This window comes from Oryctolagus cuniculus, chromosome 17, assembly GCF_051225735.1.
Source record: "Oryctolagus cuniculus isolate XC-2025 breed Fujian yellow rabbit chromosome 17, ASM5122573v1, whole genome shotgun sequence".
Lineage (NCBI taxonomy): Eukaryota > Metazoa > Chordata > Mammalia > Lagomorpha > Leporidae > Oryctolagus > Oryctolagus cuniculus.
Window position 1 is genome coordinate 33,924,809 of NC_142883.1, and position 21,954 is coordinate 33,946,762.

The 21,954-nt window shown below is 44.9% G+C and overlaps 1 protein-coding gene across 37 annotated transcripts in view; it reads right to left on the reverse strand.

Annotated features, from left to right (window-relative positions):
• TEX14 (testis expressed 14, intercellular bridge forming factor) overlaps nucleotides 1-21,954 on the reverse strand; it is a 140,088-nt gene that overhangs the window by 27,750 nt on the left and 90,384 nt on the right. For 23 of the 37 annotated variants that reach the window (XM_089317240.1, XM_051824747.3, XM_070060965.2 and 20 more), the window contains 9 exons: nucleotides 19,724-20,637; nucleotides 16,936-17,039; nucleotides 14,655-14,780; nucleotides 14,355-14,440; nucleotides 11,978-12,253; nucleotides 10,332-10,432; nucleotides 7,191-7,310; nucleotides 5,601-5,664; nucleotides 1,668-1,737 (listed from right to left, as the gene is read on the reverse strand). In XM_089317240.1, the coding sequence (XP_089173366.1) occupies nucleotides 1,668-1,737; nucleotides 5,601-5,664; nucleotides 7,191-7,310; nucleotides 10,332-10,432; nucleotides 11,978-12,253; nucleotides 14,355-14,440; nucleotides 14,655-14,780; nucleotides 16,936-17,039; nucleotides 19,724-20,637 (1,861 nt within the window). The remainder of the gene's footprint in view (nucleotides 1-1,667; nucleotides 1,738-5,600; nucleotides 5,665-7,190; nucleotides 7,311-10,331; nucleotides 10,433-11,977; nucleotides 12,254-14,354; nucleotides 14,441-14,654; nucleotides 14,781-16,935; nucleotides 17,040-19,723; nucleotides 20,638-21,954) is intronic. The other 14 variants (XM_089317254.1, XM_051824767.3, XM_070060974.2 and 11 more) reach the window with 3 other exon arrangements.

Genomic DNA, 21,954 nt, shown 5'->3' on the forward strand with positions numbered 1-21,954 from the left:
AAAAGTGTTTGTGCCCTTGCACTCATGTGGGAGACCTGGAAGAAGCTCCTGGTTCCTGGCTTCAGAATTGGCCCAGCTCCAGCTGTTGCAGCCATTTGGGGAGTGAACCAGCAGATGGAAACTCTTACTCTCTCTGTCAGTCTCTTGCTCTCTGTAACTCTTTCAAATAAACACATAAATCTTTTTTTCAAAAAGAAATTTTTGTTGTTTTAAGCAACTAAAATTTGGGGGCTGTTTGTTATACTGCACAATCTAGTCTGCCCTTATTGACTAGCTGTATAGCCTTAGAAAAAAAGCACAGGCAATAAAAGCAAAAACAGACAAATGAGATTACATCAAAGTAAGCAGTTTCCTCACAGCAAAGGAAACGATCAACAGAATTAGCAGACAACCAACAGAATGAGGGAAAATATTTGCAAGCATGCATCTGATAAAGGATTAATATCCAGAATATGGACATAATGGCACAAAAGAAATTCAACAACAAAACAAACAATCCAGTTAATAAATGGGCAAAGAATTTGAATAGACATTTTTCAAAAGGAGAAATACAAATGGCCAACAAATACATTTTAAAAATGCTCAGTATCATTAGCTATCAGGGAATCAGGTTTCATCTTACTCTAGTTAGAATGGCTATTATCAAAAAATCAAAAAATAACAAATGCTGGCAAGGAGATGGAGAAAAAGAACCTTTATATACTGTTGGTAGGAATGCAAATTAGTACAGCCATTATGGAAAGCAGTATGGAAATTCCTCAAAAAACTAAAAATAGATCTACCATATGACCCAGCCATCCTACTTTTTTTTTTCGACAGGCAGAGTGGACAGTGAAAGAGAGAGAGAGACAGAGAGAAAGGTCTTCCTTTTGCCGTTGGTTCACCCTCCAATGGCCGTCGCGGCCGGCGCACTGCAGCCGGTGCACTGCACTGATCCGAAGGCAGGAGCCAGGTGCTTCTCCTGGTCTCCCATGGGGTGCAGGGCCCAAGCACTTGGGCCATCCTCCACTGCACTCCCGGGCCACAGCAGAGAGCTGGCCTTGAAGAGGGGCGACCGGGACAGAATCCGGCATCCCGACCGGGACTAGAACCCGGTGTGCCGGCGCCACAAGGCGGAGGATTAGCCTGTTGAGCTGCGGCACCGGCCTAGCCATCCTACTTTTGAGAATATATCCAAAGGAAATGAAGGCAGCATATGAAAAAAGATACCTTTACTCCTATGTTTATTACAGCCCAATTCACAATAGCAAAGAAAAGGAGCCAATCACATGTCCATCACTGGATGAATGGATAAATAAAATGTGGTGTACATACACAATGGATATTACTCAGCCATAAAAAAAGTATGAAATCCTGACATCTGCAACAAAATGGATAGAATTGCAGATCATTATGCTAAGTGAAATAACCCAGGCACAAAAGGACTAAATACCACATTTTTCACTCATATGTGTAAGTTAATATACATATAGTATAATAAATGTAGGGATGCCATAGTATAGATATCTATAAATGTTGTCTTCACTGAATTATACCCCTGATACAATAAAATAGTCTTCTTTCCTCACTTAAAAAAAGACAAGCATTATATAAGATGGGGTAAATTATCACCATTGAACATACTTCTATGAGCCTGTAACTATTAGTAAGACACTAATAGACCATACCTTTGTATAGGCTGGAATTGAGACCTCGTCAAAGTCTCAGCATTCTTTCCAAGGTGGAACTTTTCTTCACCTGAAAGAATAAATTTTTAAAAAATTTTTTGCTTAAATTTTTGTTAACTCAGATTATTATTTTCATTCTCTAGGATTTCTCTTGGTCTGGTCCAGAATGAGAAATAATTTAGGTAAACAAAGTGCTTCCCTAATTGGGTTTGGTTTGAGTGGTATAGAAATAGATTTTGCTCTGAAAGTTTATTTCCCTTGCTCAGAGAGGAGAACCTTATTCTGATACACAGAATACAATCAGGCCATTTACTGGTCTTTCCACAAAACCATATAGTCAGTTCTGACACAAACGTTTTGTCTTCTCAAGAAAGCAGGCTGACCCAATTCCTGTCAACAGACAGCAGGGGGCGTTGTGACCAAGAATTTGTTCATTGAAGATTTCAAATAGAAAAGACCATTAGCTTGGACACTCCTAGAACGCTAACTGTGCCTCTTGGCCATCAAATACCTAAAGAGTGGAGGCGAACTGGGGTCTTGAGTACTAAGGAGACAGGGCCAGTATCTCCTTTCCTTCTCACCACTGCACTGTCCTAGTTTATAATGAAGAACAGACAGAGCAGCTTTGCCTGTTTCCAAGTGCTCATGACTCCTCCCCCATGGATTCCTTCAGTCCAGATGGTCTGGTAGGCACTAGGAAGGCCCACCAGAACAGTGCCACCTTCAGCAGATACCAAGGAGCTCTGATGTCCCACCAGTGGGGAGATGTCAGCGTAACTCTTCTGGTGACCCTATTAAAACGAACTCCTAAAAAGCATCAAGTAGTTCCTAGTAAGTACAATTTAAAGCTGAGAGAACTTTAGAGATTTGAGAATCTGATCCTATCCTTTATTTTATGCTAGGGGAAAATGGGGCACGGCAGGGAAGTGACTTGTCTGGAGAAAGACAGTAGCAGAATGGGACTTGAATCCACCTTAACCCTACTACATCCCCTGCTATGCAAGGAGATACTCATTAGAGACCTAAGTGGAAAATAGGGGGCAGAGAAGAGGTAAAAGAAGGAAATGGAAGAGAAGTCAAGGGCTTTTTCATGTTACTTCAGCTATTTGTATTGAACTGGCCCTAGTTTTCTGAACTATCCACCCTATACCTTTTCCATCCCTCTCAACCCTCCTCAAACACAAGTGAAATGGTCATATACAGGCCAGACCCACAGAAAGTGGTCATAGGCAGGGGCTTCTCAGGAAGAGGTGGGTGGTGCAAGGCTCTTGAGACTTTTAATACATACTATCCTGAGAATTTAACTGTTTACCTAAAAGCTGTTTTTTTTTTGTTTTTTTTTTTTTTGACAGGCAGAGTGGACAGTGAGAGAGAGAGACAGAGAAAGGTCTTCCTTTTGCCGTTGGTTCACCCTCCAATGGCCACACCACGCTGATCCGATGGCAGGAGCCAGGTACTTATCCTGGTCTCCCATGCAGGTGCAGGGCCCAAGGACTTGGGCCATCCTCCACTGCACTCCCTGGCCACAGCAGAGAGCTGGCCTGGAAGAGGGGCAACCGGGACAGAATCCGGCGCCCCGACCGGGACTAGAACCTGGTGTGCCAGCGCCGCTAGGCGGAGGATTAGCCTAGTGAGCCGCGGCGCCGGCCTAAAAGCTGTTATCTTAAAATGCTCCTCACTCTGGCAGGGGCCCAAATCAGGTTAGATGTGAAAGCCAGAATGTGCAGTGGGGGCAAGGCAGTAAGTCCATGACCTCCTCCCTTGTCTGGGTTCTGTATTGAAACATGACCATAGGCAGCTGTCATTCACAAAGAGATTCTTGCATACCTTAAACAAGCAAAAGTAACATTTTTTAAAGTGTCTATGACAGACCAAACATATCTTGCCTTGTGCCACATCACTGGCTGCTGATGCAAGGTTCCTTTCTTACATACTGGAAAACTCTTGGTAAGTTATAGAGAACCTAAGGCCCCCAAGGGTGGTTGCTAAATTTTAATCTGAACTGCTAGCTGTTATGAACTCTTTGCTGATGATACTAAGAAAAGGAGAATGATGGTGAACCTAGGCCTTCTGAAAACCTACTTCTAGTTTTTGCTAGCTGTGGAGCATGTGTTGTGGTACAGCAGGTTAAGCCACTGCCTGACCCTGGCATCCCATACTGGAGTACCGGCTCAAATCCCGGCTGCTCTGGTACTGATCCAGCTCTCTGATAACCTAGCGGAAGATGGTCCAAGTGCTTGGGTCTCTGCCATCTAGGGAGACCTAGATGGAGTTCTAGGTTCCTGGATTCAGTATGGCCCAGGGCCCTTGTGGCCATTTGGAGAATGGACCAGTGAGTGGAAATCTCTCTCTGTATCTCCCTCTTTCTCTGTAACTCTGCCCTTCAAATAAATATATTAAAAAAAAAAACTGTTAGCACTTTGTACCCCACAAACATTAATTATTGTTTGCTAATTAAAAATAAGGTTTAGGCTGGCGCCGCGGCTCACTAGTCTAATCCTCCACCTTGCGGTGCCGGCACACCAGGTTCCAGTCCCGGTCGGGGCGCCGGATTCTGTCCCGGTCACCCCTCTTCAAGGCCAGCTCTCTGCTGTGGCCCGGGAGTACAGTGGAGGATGGCCCAAGTGCTTGGGCCCTGCACCCCATGGGAGACCAGGAGAAGCACCTGGCTCCTGCCTTCGGATCAGCGCGGTGCACCGGCCGCAACACGCCAGCCGTGGCGGCCATTGGAGGGTGAACCAACGGCAAAAGGAAGACCTTTCTCTCTGTCTCTCTCTCTCACTGTCCACTATGCCTGTCAAAAAAAAAAGGGGGGGGTTTAAAAAATAACTAAAAATAAAAATAAATAAATAGTTTAATGACTTGGACAAATCCCTCAAATCAGATCAGAAAATGATAGTGCACCTGCAATGTGCCACCAAGGAGCCTAAAATCTAGTGAAAGACAACAGATTAAAAAAAAAAAGCAACTATTACAATGTATGCTATAAAAATGCAAAAGGCAATATAAGTAATAAAATATGTGGATGTCATGAGGCAGTGAGGAGTAGAGGATTCATTTTTTTTTTTTTTTAAAGATACTTCTTCATTTAAAAGGCACAGTGACAGAGACAGACAGACAGAGTGATATCTTCCATCTACTGGTTCACTCCCAAAATGGCCACAACAGCCAGGACTGAGTCAGGCTGAAGCCAGAAGCCAGGAGCTCCATCTGGGTCTCCCATGTGGGTAGCAGGAACTCAAGTACTTGAGCCATCATCTGTTATTCCCCAGGCACATTAGCAGGAAGCAGATTTTTTTAAAACTTTTATTTAATAAATATAAATTTTGAAAGTACAACTTTTGGATTATAGCGGCTTTTCCCCCATAACCTCCCTCCTACCCACAACCATCCCATCTCCCACTCCCTCTCCCATCCCATTCTTCATCAAGATTCATTTTCAATTACCTTTATATATAGAGGATCAACTTAGTATATACTGAGTAAAGATTTCAACAGTTCGCACCCACACAGATACACAAAGTCTAGAGTACTGTTTGAGTACTAGTTTTACCATTAATTCGTGTAGTACAACACTTTAAGGACAGAGATCCTACATGGGGAGTAAGTGCACAGTGACTCCCATTGTTGATTTAACAATTGACACTCTTATTTATGAAGGAAGCCAGATTGGAAACAGAGCATCCATGATGGGAACCAACACTCCTGACATGGGATGCAGGTGTCCCGAGAGCGGCTTATATACTGTGCCACACACCTGCCCCAGGAGATTCATGTTAACAGGAAATCTCACTGAGCCTCAGCTTTCTGATCTGTAAAACAACACGCCTAGACATGCTGATCTCTAAGCACCCTTCTAGCTCTAAACATCTGTGCTTCAACAGAACATTAAAAAACTAAGTGCTTCTCAACGGAATCAGTCTATGGGCTTACCAGAGACTTGAGGTTGAGCCAATGTTCCTTGTACTCCTTCAAAGTCTTCTATGGGACTTGAAGTCTACAAAAGAAAGAAGAGCAAGGAAACGTTTACTGGAGGCAGACATATCAGCCAAAGATCAAGAGAATTTCTTGATGTTCTTAAACCTTGAGAATCTTTATAAGGACCCCACATCTTTCATAGAAAAAGAACAAACTTGTTTCACAGATATTAAGTACCTATTTGTGCTCTTCATTCCCCTCAATCAGCCCTCCCTTCATCCCATTGTGAGGAGGAATTATGTGACTTTTCCCCTCTTTATATTACTATTCTCTGCCAACAAAGATGGCTTGATTCTTGGGAGCTATATCAGATGAGCTGAAGAAGTTTGAAAAAAATGACCCCATTTGCGCAACTACTCTATGAGGTGAGAGGGCAGAACAATGGTTCTTTTTAGGGGGATACAGTAACTGCAAGGGAGCACAAGAGAGTCTTTTGGGGGACTGTTAATGTTATGCTTCTTGATCTGGGTGCTGGGTATATATAGTGTGTTCGGTTTGTGAAAGTTCACACACTTAAACTCTGTGCAGTTTTCTCTGAGTTATCCTTCATATATAGTCCTCAAGAACTGGTTTCAAGGAAGTACCCCAGGGATACCAAAATCTGCGGAAATTCAAGTCCATTAAATAAAACAGTATCGCATTTGCATATAACATACATTCTCTTGCATATTTTAAATCATCTTCAGATTACTTACAATATTTAATACATGTAAATGTTATGTAAACAGTTGTCCTACTGCAGTGTTTAGCAAATAATAACAAGAAAAAATGCCTGTGTAGGTTCAGGACGGACATAATTTTTTCCTGAATATTTTCCATCTGTGTTTGGTAGAACCTATGGATATAAAAGGCCCACTCAGTGTGTGTATGTATGTGTGTGTGTGTGTTTATTTTATTAATGATTTCTTAATATCCTAGTCTACTCAAAGAAAAAAATGCAGAATATTTAAAGGATTGTTAACAATGTAAAATTGATGTCACTGAATTTTCAGAACCACAACCAAATGGAAATTATGCTTTTAATGCACCAAGTATCATCTGCAACTGACATGCATAATCCTTCCTTTCATCTATCTCACCTTTCATATTGGTGAAAAGTCCCAAAAAATGGCAGGTTAGAGGGGAAGTATGGTAGATATTATATAAGTAAATAAGAGAATCCGATGTATTTCATTCTAGAGATGACAGCACTCTTGATCTTGCAAAGGTTAGCAGAGTCCTGAGAAAATCTGGTGTGCTGGACAGTCTTGTGTTTGTTACTGAACCCTCTAATCCTAGCTCTCCCACCACTAAAGCTTGGCAGGCACAAAACCAGTCCTTCGACACAGAGAGAAATGATAGCTCTCTTCTATTCCCACAGGAAGGACGTTTAAATTTGGAAGCATGAACAAAAGTCTTTTTAAAAATTACAAATTTATGTACAAATGCAGGAACCATCATTTTAGCAGAAACTATGCTACCTATTTTTCTCAATAAAAATAATTTAAAAAGAATAGGGCAATAAAGAAAGCTGAAAATGTAACTTACGCTGATTCTAATTTTTACCTCTAGATCTAAGTTTTCTCGAACAGTTGAGGAGTAAAAATATTCATGGTCTGGAGTTAAAAATTCATCTGTTATGTCCTCAGAAGTCTCTGGTGAGCAAGATGATTGCACAGACCGATCCTATTAATAATGAGATCACTTTTAAGTTGCTATTAGTTGTAAACAAATCCTTTTGCATCTGGATTCGGTGGCGATAACAGGTTTATCCAAAACTACAGTGAGCTACTCTGAGCTAACTCCTCCTGCCTGTTAACACACGTGCCTCTGCCTGCCTTCCAAGTGGTGTGGGGCAACTGTGAACTGCCATAGGAAATGTGCAGAATGACAGTTCTGAGTCTCAGCATCCTTATCTGCAGGATGGGTATGAATTAGAGGATCTTCCTGCTCTAGAATTCCAAGTGAGAAGAAAGGTCCTAGACAACTCAAGCTGGAAACTGAATTTGAACACCCTGATCCCTCAAAGGGTACACACACAGCCCATGTACTGACATCATCCTACACATAGGAGGCTTAAGTTACTCAGAATTTGGGAGTCCCTCAGGTGTTACATCTTACAGACAAGTGAAATAGCATGATTTTTTTTTTTTTTTTTTTTTTTTTTTGACAGGCAGAGTAGACAGTGAGAGAGAGACAGAGAGAAAGGTCTTCCTTTGCAGTTGGTTCACCCTCCAATGGCCGCCATGGCTGGGCCAAGTACTTGGGCCATCCTCCACTGCACTTCCTGGCCACAGCAGAGAGCTGGCCTGGAGGAGGGGCAACCGGGACAGAATCTGGCGCCCTGACCGGGACTAGAACCCGGTGTGCCGGTGCCGCAAGATGGAGGATTAGCCTAGTGAACCATGGCGCTGGCACCGAAATAGCATTGTGGGGAGCAACTGGGAGCAACTCGGACTAGACTAAGTTACTGGAATTAAGACTTATTCTATGCATCTGCTCTCCCACAATATGGCGCTGGGAGAGGAGAAAACAGCTTCTACGCAGCTGCCTCTTGCCAACTTGAGTGATGACCTCCAGGAGCTGATCCTGCTCCTGATTGGAGGAGAGCAGCATACTCGGCGTGTGGGCAGCCGAGTTAGGATTGGCGGAAGAGGACTATAAAGGAGGAGACGACATGCACCAGGAACATCTATCTGAAGGAACACCTGTTCAGCCCCCGAGAGAGCCGGCCGGCGGTGTGCCGCTCCCCTGCGGAAGTGGGGAAAGTGGCAGGGGGCCCGCCCCTCCACGGAGGTGGAGGGACGGTAGCCAACCCGGGAAGAACCAGCAGCAAACCCGGGGAGGGCCGAGCAGACGAAAGAACAACGCAGGGTCCTATGTCGTTCCTCCACGAAGAGGGGGAGCGACATAGCATGATTTTTAAAACAGTAATGTTGGCCAGCACCGCAGCTCACTAGGCTGATCCTCCGCCTGCAGTGCCGGCACCCCGGATTCTAGTCCCGGTTGGGGCGCTGGATTCTGTCCCAGTTGCTCCTCTTCCAATCCAGCTCTTTGCTTTGGCCCAGGAAGGCAGTGGAGGATGGCCCAAGTCCTTGGGCCCTACACCCACATGGGGGACCAGGAGGAGGCACCTGGCTCCTGGCTTCGGACCATAATGGCCATTTTGGGGGTGAACCAATGGAAGGAAGACCTTTCCCTTCTGTCTCTAACTCTGCCTGTCATAAATAAATAAATAAACAAATAAACAAATAAATAAATAAAACATTAATGTAATCAAAAATAAAAGTAAAAATCAAACATTAAAAAGTAACAGTTAAAGCTGGCGCCGCGGCTCACTAGGCTAATCCTCCGCCTTGTGGCGCCAGCACACCGGGTTCTAGTCCCGTCGGGGCGCCGGATTCTGTCCTGGTTGCCCCTCTTCAAGGCCAGCTCTCTGCTGTGGCCAGGGAGTGCAGTGGAGGATGGCCCAAGTGCTTGGGCCCTGCACCCCATGGGAGACCAGGAGAAGCACCTGGCTCCTGCCTTCGGATCAGTGCAGTGCACCGGCTGCAGTGCGCCGGCCGCGACGGCCATTGGAGGGTGAACCAACGGCAAAAGGAAGACCTTTCTCTCTGTCTCTCTCTAACTCTGCCTGTCATAAATAAATAAATAAATAAAACATTAATGTAATCAAAAATAAAAGTAAAAATCGAACATTAAAAGTTAAAGGTTATTTCTTCAGCATCTCTGCCCACCCCTTTTTTCTGCTTATTTTACCATGTTCAGGCCCTGACTACCATATGACCAGACAACTGGTTCTTCTGTCCACCTTCGGTCATCCCTTTGTGGGGATTTTGTGGCTTATTTTTTTGGATGCTGCTTTTGCCAGACACTACCCCTCCCTGTGACTGAACAGCTGTTCCCTTTTACCTCTCATTTCAAACTGAAATTTCTCAAACCAGCCTGGCTTCCCCCATACCTTCCCCACTGCCCTGCTGGCCCTGCTTCTCCAGTCAAGCCAGTCTGCTTAATGTTGTTCTAGCCCTCAAGAGAGGAAGAATGAATAGTCCCCTGAGTGGTTTGTATGCGATGTCTAAATGTGATACTGTGTTCTTTGAAAGACCTTACATTTTTTCTCTATAGTAGTTATATAGTGTGTCATTCTCCACTGCTGTTTATAATCTTTAATTATTGTGGGTTCTTTTTTCTGGCTGGACTATGGCTCAGAGCATGTTAAATCCCTGAAGCAAAGCTAACTGCCCAGCAAACGCTAGTGAATGATTGGCCCCATGGATCCCACTGAGGCACATTCATCTGGCACAAAAGCATGCCCTCCACTGAGTTGAGAGCTGAATTAGGGGATCTTGCAAGTGAAGGCACTCTCATCACGATCCTAGCCTTGCCTTTTCTATGCCAATCTGACTTTAGTCACCTCTGGGCCATGAGCTTGGTCTTGTCTACCCAACTAGAAGGGTAGCCCAGAGCTGAACCTGACACTAGTCTGTGTTTTTCCCAAAGATACACACACAAAATGAGTTGAACTGACTCAAAAAGTATCAAGCAGAGAGGAAAAAACTACTTTATTCCTAACAGTGACCCAAGGGCACATACTCCAACCAAAAAAAACTAGTATAGATATTATCTTGGTATCATAATATCTAACAACTTAGTTTTATTTTATTCAATCCTTAGGCTCAACTTGGCTCTCCAGGCCATATAACTTACACTGTAAGACTTCTCGATGACCACAGATGCCTCAGAACTTGCTTGAAAGGCTTCACTATACTCTGGCTGCTCATTTTCTCCAAGGGACAGGTGCCTGATACCTAATAATACAATCAGAGCCAAAGTCATTCACTGACATTTGGATGCCATGCAAAGGGAAAGAGGTGGTATGAGAAAGAAGACACAGATGCATATGTACTGACAAGGGTAACAGTGCCCCATCAGTTAGGTTTAGTCCAGAGAGTGGAGACTTAGTTCAGACTGGCCCCAAAATGCAGCCTAGGATCATACACCCTTTTGCCCACCCATTCAAGAGTTATGCTTGGGACTGGCACTCTGGCTCAGAGCACTGAGCCATCGCCTGCAGTGCCGGCATCCCATACGGGCACCAGTTTGAGTCCCGGCTATACCATTCCTGATCCAGTTCTCTGCTAACGGGCCTGGGAAAGTAGTGGAAGATGGCCTGAAGGTCTTGGGCCCCTGCCACCTATGTGGGAGACCCAGTGAAGCTCCTGGTTTCAGATAGGCCCAGCTCTGGCTGTTGCAGCCATTTGAGGAGTGAACCAGAGGATGGAAGATCTCTCTCTCTCTCTGTAACTCTGCCTTTCAAATAAATGAATAAAGTCTTAAAAAAAAAAAAAAGTGATGTTTGACAAAGAATTCAAAAAACCATGAAAACCCAAGCCAATAGATTTTCTACCTAGGTTAAGTGATAATTTCAGATTTGCTTTTCTTTGATTTACAGACTATGAAGTCATATCCCATGACCTGATTGTAAACAAATTACCAGGTAGAGCTATACATCCTGTAAATCTCTAACCTGTAATCTATAAACTGATGACAGGAAATTTCATGGATCTTTAGGTTCCACTGGCAGAGACTTGGTAGCCAGTGGATGTATCTCCAATTGAAAATATGTGGCTGGCGCCGCGGCTCACTTGGCTAATCCTCCGCCTGTAGCGCCGGCACCCCGGCTTATAGTCCCAGTTGGGGCACCAGGTTCTAGTCCCAGTTGCTCCTCTTCCAGTCCAGCTCTCTGCTGTGGCCCGAGAGGGCAGTGGAGGATGGCCCAAGTGCTTGGGCCCTGCACCTGCATGGGAGACCAGGAGGAAGCACCTGGCTCCTGGCTTTGGATCAGCGCAGCGTGCCAGCGGTGGCGGCCATTTGGGGGGTGAACCAACAGAAGGAAGACCTTTCTCTCTCTCTCTCTCTCTCTCTCTCTCTCACTAACTCTGCCTGTCAAAAATAAATAAATAAATAAATAAAAATTTAAAAAAAAAAGAAAATACAATGCAAAGAAATAGACAGTAGGAAGTAGTGGCCCATGTTCCTTCAGGTAAAGAAGGTTTGATTCTTGCCAGGTTAGACGCAAGACAAGGGCCAGCAGGTGGAGATTATTTTTACTGTCTTTGGACAAAAGGTTCTGTTTCAGTTACAGAAAAAATCATGAGGGTCTGGATTTTTTCCCCTGTAGGAAGCACAATGGGATATAAAATGTATTTTGCTTTCCCATGGAATTCAAAGTTCCCAGAGATGCAGGAAAGGAGAAAAGATTAAGCAAAGCAAAGAATCCAGATGTTTGCCTGTTTTTGAAAACTGATAACTTGATAAAGCTCACCTATCCCTATTCCCTCCACTGAACTTACTGGTGAAGCTCCGAGGCCCAGGCTGTCTGCTATGCTGGTCACAGTCACTGTGGTCCAATCTGTCAAACTTGTTGTTTCCTGCTGGTTCATCCTTATCCCTGTGATACTCTACAGCTCGCTGCCAATTCATGTTCTCAGGGCCCCTAGCAGGGGGTTGCAGCAGAGGATCAGGCTTGTTTTCAGCCTCACACTCTAAGGTCAAACTACTCCTAGGATGCCAAGGAGGTACTGTGAGCTGTCCAGTAGCTGCTTTCTCTGCTATTGCTTCCACTTCCACTGGGCACAAGAGAAAACAGCATTAAAAAATAATTTTTAACACCAGGGGGAAACAAGCTTTCATCCTAAAGAGACAAGTAACTTTACTGTAGCTCATATGATAGTTTTTACAGTCGCACCATCCTTAGCTTGAAGGAGAGGAGAGGGGAGAACTGATGACAGAGTAGGGGAAGGGAACATCAGTTAGTGATCCCCAAATAACAACCTATACTGTTGAATTCCAGAGTTGAAGGCAAAGAGAACTTGTAAATGAACTTTCTTGCTGACTTAACAAGAAAAATGACAAGCTGAAGTTCCCAGTCTGTCTTGACTAACAGAAAGGATTCTATCTGAGCTTGTTCAGGCTTTCAAGACTTCATTAAACTCATACTTTGGGGTGTGTGTACATATATACACAGTTTCATTGAAGATGTACTATACTTCTGCTAATGTCACTTAGCACTAGTATTAAAAAAGTAGACATTGTCTCCTTTTAAGTTTACAAGATAAGGTGCCAGCGTTGTGGTACGGCAGGTTAAACTGCCACCTGTGATGCCAGCATCCCTAATAAGTACTGGCTGGTGTCCCAGATGCTTCTCTTCTGACTCTGTGCTCTGCTAAGGCCCCTGGAAAAGCAGCAGAGGATATCCCAAGTTCTTGGACCCCTGCACCCTCCTGGGAGACGCAGATGAAGCAGTCATTTGGGGAGTGAACCAGGGGATGAATGATCTCTCTCTCTCCCTCTCTCTCTCCCTTTCTCTCTCTGTAACAAAAAGTTGGGTGGACACTTGGCACAGCAGTGAAGTTGCCACTGAGATGTGTGTATCCTGTATCAGAGTATCTGGTTTGAACACCAGCTCCTCTGCTTCTGATCCAGTTCCATGCTAATGCATACCCTGGGAGGCAGCTCAAGTACTTGGGTTCCTGCCACCATGTGGGAGACCAAGACTGAGTTTCTAGCTCCTGGTTTGAGCCTGGCCCAGCCCTGGCTGTTTCAGACATTTGAGGAGTGAACCAAAAGATAAAAGATGTCTATCTCTCTGTCTCTCTTCTTTTCAAATAAAATTCAATAAAAAATTTAAAATATGAATACAAAAGGGTAATGCCCTCGGGTTATGTGACAGTGATGCTGCATACTCTCCACTTCAATAATGTTATATGTTAAATATTTACATGATGGGGCCGGCGCCATGGCTCACTTGGTTAATACTCCGCCTGCAGCGCTGGCATCCCATATGGGTGCTGGGTTCTAGTCCCGGTTGCTCCTCTTCCACTCCAACTCTCTGCTATGGCCCAGGAGGGCAGTGGAGGATGGCCTAAGTGCTTAGGCCCCTGCACCCACATGGGAGACCAGGAAGAAGCACCTGGCTCCTGGCTTCGGGCTGGCCGGGCGCAGGCCGTGGCGGCCATTTGGGGAGTGAACCAACGGAAGGAAGACCTTTCTCTCTTTCTCTCTCTCTCACTGTTTATAACTCTGTCAAAATAAAAAAAAATTTACATGATGGGGCCGGTGCCATGGCGCAGTAGGTTAATCCTCCACCTGCGGCGCCGGCATTCCATGTGGGTGCTGGTTCTAGTCCCGGCTGCTCCTCTTCCAATCCAGCTCTTTGCTATGGCCTGAGAAAGCAGTAGAAGATGGCCCAAGTGCTTGGGCCCCTGCACCCGCGTGGGAGATCAGGAAGAAGCTCCTGGCTCCTGGCTCCGGGCTCCGGATTGCACAGCTCCAGCCGTTGAGGCCACTGGGGAGTGAACCAACGGAAGGAAGACCTTTCTCTCTGTCTCTCCCTCTCACTATCTGTAACTCTACCTCTTAAATAAATAAATATTTTTAAAAAATCTATATGATGTTTTATCTTATTATACTTGTTATATAATCTGCATTTGTTTATGATACAAATATTTCCTATAAAGTCCAGAAATGAAAAAAGCATTTCCCTTCAGCAGTTTGTAATCAGTAGGATTTTGCTTTTAAAATAGAATATAGAAGAAAAGAATCTGAGCAAATGTAGCTATGAGTTTACACAATGCAATAAGAGTTTTATTGTACTTACAGGTATCAGTTATGTTAGAAATGCACCTTAAGCTTCATTTTGACTAGCAAGATTCACAATTTTATACTCACTTTTCCATTTTAAGTGTACCTTTCCATCATCTTCATTTCTTGACTTTGCATTACAGATTTCATTAGTCACAGCTTCCACACTAATACTTTTTGGGGGAGGGGGCAAGAGAATGAAATGGATACAAACTCATCAGTTTATTCAAGTTCCTAGTGGAACTCAAAAGACCATCCACAGAAACCACTCCCTTATTCTAGGAGCAAGTCTTAGGAGTTGCATAGACTGCTTCCCACCACCAGAGAGCGTAAGACCACCGCCACCAAAACAACAACGCCACTCCCCAATCCCGCAAGGTTCCTTACTTGGTAGAGTCCTGGCTAGGGCTGGGGGATCCAGAAGCTCCTCGTGGGTGGCTTGACACAGTGAAGAATGCACTATTTAGTTGTGTGCCTTTGGCTTGGGCATTCAACTCTCTAGACCCTCCTTGGCTAAGAAATGAAAACACTTAGCTGGAAGATCTCTTAAGGTTTCTTTCAGGTTGCAAGTTTACATTTCATGATTCTAAAAGTGCTATTGGAACATTTTCAGAAGTAGAAGAAACCCACAACTGAAAGGAAGTTTTACCAGACAGAATCCTGATCCTGGGAGTCCCTGTTGAGTGCTCCCTCTGCCCCTCCTCCCCCCAAATGCCACAAACCACAGGTGATGACTCAGGTGAAGGTTCTGTTCCTGCCCTCCCACAAGAATTATCTGGTAACGGGCCCACCTGCATATCAGTGATGGCACAACAGCTAATATTTGTAAAGAAGCTCCTAAGGCACCAGGCATCCTGAAGAACATTCAGAGATCTACAGCCAATCCAGTCTCACTAAGTTCTAGACCTGACATGGTGCTAGGGTAGCTGTCTGACAACAGCAAACATCAATCTCTCTGGACCAAAGCTTCATCATCTGCAAAGTTAGGGAGGCTTTTTTCCTCTAAATGTCTCATGATTATTTATACTTTTTATCTACTAAGCTAACTCTTCAAAAATACTCTCTGTGGCATATACATAAACTCCCTGCTAGAATGCCAAACTCCCCAGCTCACTAGCTTATTTGGCCAGAGCTATCAGGAATCTTTAAGATGCTCAAACCCTTTGACCCGTTAATTCTGCTTCTGAGAATGTATTCTGAGGACATAAAGCAAAAAAATATACAGAAAAAGCTTTATTTGTAAGTCACTGTGGCCCTGTTCATATAGAATAAGAATGAAACAACATAAAATTCAACAATGGGAGAAATGCAACCATTTTGAAAGAAAATTTACAGTGTGTGAGCTTTTTAAAAAAAAAATAACAGGATAATGCTCATCTTCTTACAGTAAAAAATCAAAATATAAAACTGCCTACATGTAGCTTCCTTTATGTCATTTTGTATTAGACTTACATTTTCCCAGCTGGGGTCACCAGCAACCTAATAACAGCAGAACTGACAACATTCATAGGAGCAGTTAGGGAAGCATCTGTGTCTTTATATATATATATATATATATATACACACACACACACACACAAAAGCCTTTATTTCAACAATATTTTGTCTTCTACTGGATAACAAGGATCTGGTGTGAGAATTAAAACTCAAAATGAGAAGAAATAACTGAGCTGATTACTCTTTATATTGGTTCACCCCCCCAATGGCTGCTGCGGCCGGTGCACCGCGCTGATCCGAAGCCAGGAGCCAGGTGCTTCTCCTGGATCCCATGGGGTGCAGGGCCCAAGCATTTGGGCCATCCTCCACTGCACTCCCTGGCCACAGCAGAGAGCTGGACTGGAAGAGGAGCAACCGGGACAGAATCCGGCGCCCCGACCGGGACTAGAACCCGGTGTGCCGGCACCACAGGTGGAGGATTAGCCTATTGAGCTATTGCAGCGCCGGCCTCATGCTGCTTACTTTAAACCACCTTGGTTTCCAATTAGTTTGGTTTCTGGAGGACTGGAAAATGCAGTACCTGACATTTCTTTTTATTTAAAACAAAAAAAACCACAAACTATTTGGGCAGTTTTGGAAAGGCAACATTCTTTGCTTTTGACAGATGATGAGTTCTGTCTGATTAACCTGCCAGCAACTTTATCTTAGAAGTTGCCTACAAGGCCGGCAACATGGCTCAATAGGCTAATCCTCTGCCATGTGGCACCGGCGCACCTGGTTCTAGTCCCGGTTGCCCCTCTTCCAGGCCAGCTCTCTGCTGTGGCCAGGGAGTGCAGTGGAGGATGGCCCAAGTGCTTGGGCCCTGCACCCGCACAGGAGATCAGGAGAAGCACCTGGCTCTTGGCTCCGGATCAGCGCAGTGCACCGGCCGCAGTGCACCAGCCGCAGCGGCCATTGGAGGGTGAACCAACGGCAAAAGGAAGACCTTTCTCTCTCTCTCTCTCTCTCACTGTCCACTCTGCCTGTCAAAAAAAAAAAAAAAAGTTGCCTACAAGTTTCCACTGCACTGCTCTACCCCATCACTTAGCAGAGAGCCTGACAAGAGCTGTTTCTGCATTGCTGTTTGTCACTCACAGTCCCTTGTCAAGACATATGAAGATCATTAAGGGGCCTCCAGGTCACATGGAGTCTAATGCATGACAACACAAAGGATAATAAAATGTTGACCCACCTACTAGTACTTTGGTTTCGGCTTCTGTCCAAACTGACCTTGGCTCCTTCAGTGTGCTGAAACTGCTCACCTGTATTGTCTTTCCCAGAGCCACCAAGAGTAGTCTGTTTAAAAAACAATTACATTTTAGTGCTCTGATAAGGGAATTCTCTTTCTCTTCACTCTCACTCTCTATTTCCAGAGCCACGCTTATTAAACATGTGTAAGCAGCCAGACCTACCAACATGACTTCCCTTACACACTTCTTGTCTACAAGCCCATCTCTCACCTGGTGGCCCTTACCCAGAAATGCTGGCCTGCAGGAACCCAGTCAGGAAAGCATGCACAGAGACAAGGAACAGACAAGATAGAAATCAAAATTCAAACACATTCCTGAGCATCACACTCCCCCGCACCGTTAATATGAAGGCCACAAATCTCTGTAGCAGGAACCCTGAGCTTTGGAGTCTAGTCTAAGCTTTACTCAGAATAACCTAAGGAAATAACCTAAGGAAACTAGAGTTTCCTTCCTTACTCATAAAACAGGACAGTACTCACCAGTAAGGATGCTATGAAAATAAAACACAATAAAATGAAAGCTATAATACTCTGGAACAAAAGAAGTAAAATAAATGAAATTCTGTACCTTCTGTTCAAAAAAGACTTTTAGATGTTTATTCCAATTTCAACATGATTTAAAAAAATTTTTTTTGAATTTTTTAATTTCAAAGGCAGAAAGACAAAGATCTTCCATCTGATGCTTCACTCCCCAAATGCCAACAACAGGCAGGGCTGGACCAGGCCAAAGCCAGGAGCCTAAAACTCCTTCTGAGTCTCCCATATGGGTGGCAGAGACCTAAGTACTTAAGTCATCACTGCTGCCTCATAACGTATACATGAGCAGGAAGCTGAATCAGAAGTGGAGGAGCTGGGTGTTCTGGGCTCCCATCTTTTGCCTGGCCTACCCCTAGCAATTGAGGGCATTTGGGGAGTGAATCAGTAGAGAGAAAATCTCCCAGGGTGTCTGTCCCTCTCTGTCACTCTGCCTTTCAAATAAATACCACCACCACCACCCAAAAAAGGGAGGGATGCATAAAAAATTATCACAAGCTCCCTGGCATACGAGCTCCAGAGGCCTTTTTATGTGGGCTAACATTCCTCAGAAGGAACTGAAGACAGCACTGTATCATGGAACTCATAGTAGCAGATGTTCAGAAAAATGCCACTGTCACCAAGGAAAGGTTAGGGTAACTTAGCATATAAAATGTATTTAGAATAGACGTTTAGAATGATTGGAAGTCTGTAATGTTTGCATTCAGTATAATTAAAACATTTAATAATTATGAAATTAAAGGAATGCATTTTAATTGTCTGAAAAATTCACTTCTGTGGCAATGCTTAATGTTCCATTTTGATGCTAGAAAGAGAGGGTTACTTTTTAAGGAAAAAATAAACACAGTGTAATTGTTTGGTACAGTCACATGTACTGGTAAAGGGTTTCCAATGATGGCTGCCATCAACTCCTTCCCTCCCTGTCTGCCCTGCCACTTGTCCCATCGGCAGCTGGAGCTTAGTTCCCTCCCCTTGTTCCTAGGATGGCCTCATGATTTTCTTTGCCCATCAGAAAGCAGCAGAAGTGACACTGTCCTATAGTCAGGACTAGCTTTTAAGAGGCCTGGCAGTTTTAGCTTTCATTTAGAAAGCCAGCTGTCACGCTATGGAGAAGCTTGGCTGGGACTACTTGTGGAATGATGAGAAACCAAGTGCAGAGACAGAGGCCACATGGAAGAGCTCAAGATATCAGACATGTGAGTAAGGACTTCTTTGGACCTTCTTGCCTCCAGCCCAACCTCCAGCTGAATGCAACTGAGCAAGTACCCTCAGCCAATGCCATGTGGAATAGAACTGCCCAGGTGAACCCTGTCAAATGCCTGACCATGAGAATTCTAAGGGAGCACAGAATCTTCCCTCCAACAGAGTAGTCCTCTCCTTTCCACTCCCACCTCGGTAACACCACTAGACCATGGCAAGTTTCCATCACCAAACTTGAGCTTAATGCTCTAAAATTATAGGGTTGATCCACGTATGGAGAGTCTTCCAGCTCCAAAATTCTGATCTGAGAGGCAGCCATCATTCTACATATGAGCCTGTTCAAAGTCATTCATTCCCTCATTCTGTCAGTGACCACTTATCAAGTACTTCTATGTATGTGTTAGGCCTCATGCTGGATGACGGAACGCAGAGTAAGATCTAGGCCCTGTCCTAAAGGCACTCTCAGGGAGACACCCTACAATCTCACTAAGCCTCTAGCCAAGTCACTCAGGTCAGCTCCCATGGCGTCTGCTCAGCTCTTCTAAGGCATCTTTGATCACTCGGGTCCTCAGTCCTACACTGGCATTTGAGCTACTTATGGGCAGAGCTTGTGGCTTATTCATTATATTTATAGCCGCTGGCTCTATGTGTGTTGAGTGAGTAAATGGATGAATAAGCAATTTAAAATGGAAATTAATAACTGCCCAAGATACTTTGCATGTGAAAATGTGAAAATCCCATTATTTGATCATTTTGACCTGTAAAATTGCATCTCCTGAAGTGAGCCATATAAATTTACAGAGGACAGGATTTGGCATGGAAGGTAGAGTGCATCTACGTTGAAAAATCCATCCTGAAGGCCTTATTTCCCAAAGGTAAGAGGGCCTTGCTATGAACTGCTTGCATTTACACATCAGACCCTGCACACAGGGCAAGGCCAATGCTGAACCCAGCTGGGAGTACTGCTTAGGCTCCCCTTCCTCCTGTGTAACTTTACCTGATGACTTGTCTCTGACTGATGCCCAGAACTTTCTTCAGAAACTTGGGTGAGAGGTTTCCAGTCACAGCCACTTCTTTTTCTGGGCCTTTTGCCAAAATGTCCTCCCTGAAAATCTCTCGCTGTTCTTGGAGACCTTGCTAGGGTTAGGCAACTGCCCCTGGTGTCTGGCTGCTGGCCCCCTGACAGATGCATGGCAGGAGGAATGTAACTTGGAGCTGGAGGGCCCAGGGCTGAAGGTGAGCGACAGACATTTGCAAATTCTCGTGAAGCTTCCCACAGAGACCTGCACTCCTCCTGCTCGTTATGCATCACCTCCAGCTGACCTATTTCCTGCTGGGTATCCCTCAGCAGATCAGCACTCTGGTGCATCAGTGTCTGTGCGATCTTCAGGTTCAGGACACACTTACTGATGTACTCTTCAGTCATGGACCTGTTGCTCACAGGGCCCTGCACTTCTCTGGTTGACTCAGGGAGGCTGGGCGAACTGAGTGAGTCATTCTGCCAGTCCCAGTCCCCAAAGGAGAGCTCTGGGTCAGTCTCTGAAGAGCTCTTGTCAGCACACAAACAGTATGCCTCTCTCTCCATCTTATCCAACTCTTCCTCCATGGATTGCAGTTCGTCTGCCTGGTTTGGTCTCTCCCCCTCAGGAGATGAAGCAGCTCCTGGGGTCTCTTCCTCTTTGTCATCTCCCAGGTTCAAACAGCCTGAGTAGATTTCATTGATTTCGAAGCTGCAGAGGCTCGCCTGACTGGTGCTGGGGCTCCTCGCCTCTTCTGCCACCAAATGAGCAAGAGAAGGAGCAGGCTGATGCACAGCCTCCTGGGCCATCACACTTGGTTCTGGGGTCACAGGATCCAATGTGGCTTCCTCAGTGGGAGAAGAGTGACCCCTTGGTGAATGAAGTGGACTGCCTGTTGAAAAAAAGACAAGCAACTGATTACAGTGTTCACATTCAGCAGCTAAGCAGCCTCAGCTTTCTGGTCAAGAAGCACAAGAATGCTCCCTTCCTGGCTGTCTAGACGACTGCATAAACCCATCAGAGGGTAAACCAGCATTTCTAACTGAAAGGAAGTTTCCCACTTAGACATGGGATGAAGCAGAAACTGGGGGCACAAGGCAGGGCAAAAGGAGGCAGCAGTACTCTGCTGTAGCCCGGGAGGGCAGTGGAGGATGGCCCAGGCCCTTGGGCCCTGCACCCGCATGGGAGACCAGGAGGAAGCACCTGGCTCCTGGCTTCAGATCTGCGCAGTGCGCCAGCCGCAGTGCGCCAGCCATAGCGGCCATTTGGGGGGTGAACCAACAGAAGGAAGACCTTTCTCTCTGTCTCTCTCACTGTCTAACTCTGCCTGTCAAAAAAAAAAAAAAAAAAAAAAAAGGCAGCAGTGGAGTCAAACCCTCAGGGAAATATTCTAAGCTTCATTTACGATGTGCTCAAAACATTCATAACTGTCAGTACATGTGAACTGCAGGCCCCTGAATATTAAACACTACCTTCATAACTTTCTTCACACACAAAGGGGTTTGACTACACCAGGTGAAGTTATGCTCTTGGTGATCACCTGATAAAAGCAATTGAGAAGGGTCGTGGTTGTGGCACAGTAGGTTAAGCTACCACCTGAAGCACGCGAATCCTACGCTGGAGTGTCGCTTGGGTCCTGGCTGTTCTATTTCCCATCCAGTTCCCTGCTAACGTGCCTGGGAAGGCAGCAGAAGATGATCTAAGTATCTGGGTTCCTGCTACCCACGTGAGAGATCCAGGTGGAGTTCCCAGCTCCTGGCTTCAGCCTGGCTGAGACTTGTCTATGGAAGCCATTTGGGGAATAAACCAGCAGATCCAGGATCTCACTTTCTGCATCAGAGCAGGAATAAATAACTGAAAATCAATGCCAGGACTAACCATCTAGAGGTACACAATTTGCAGAGAATGGGATGAAGGAACCAAAGTAATAAGAGCTTGAAGGGTCCACTCAAGGCCTCCATCTCTGTCAAAGTGTGGGTGAGTGAATGACCATTTGGCTGGAATTGGAAGCCCTGATTCCTGTTCTGTAACAAGCTCTGGGATTCTAAGCAGATCATATCCTCCTTAGTTTTCTTCATCTGTAGAATGGGGCCATTAAGTCTGAATATTGCAAAGTCCTTTCTAGCTCTGCGTTCTAAAATTTCCAAATGTGCTAAAAAGCTATAAAGCAGGAAGGAAACACCAAAATGTTAACAGATTTTTTCAAGGA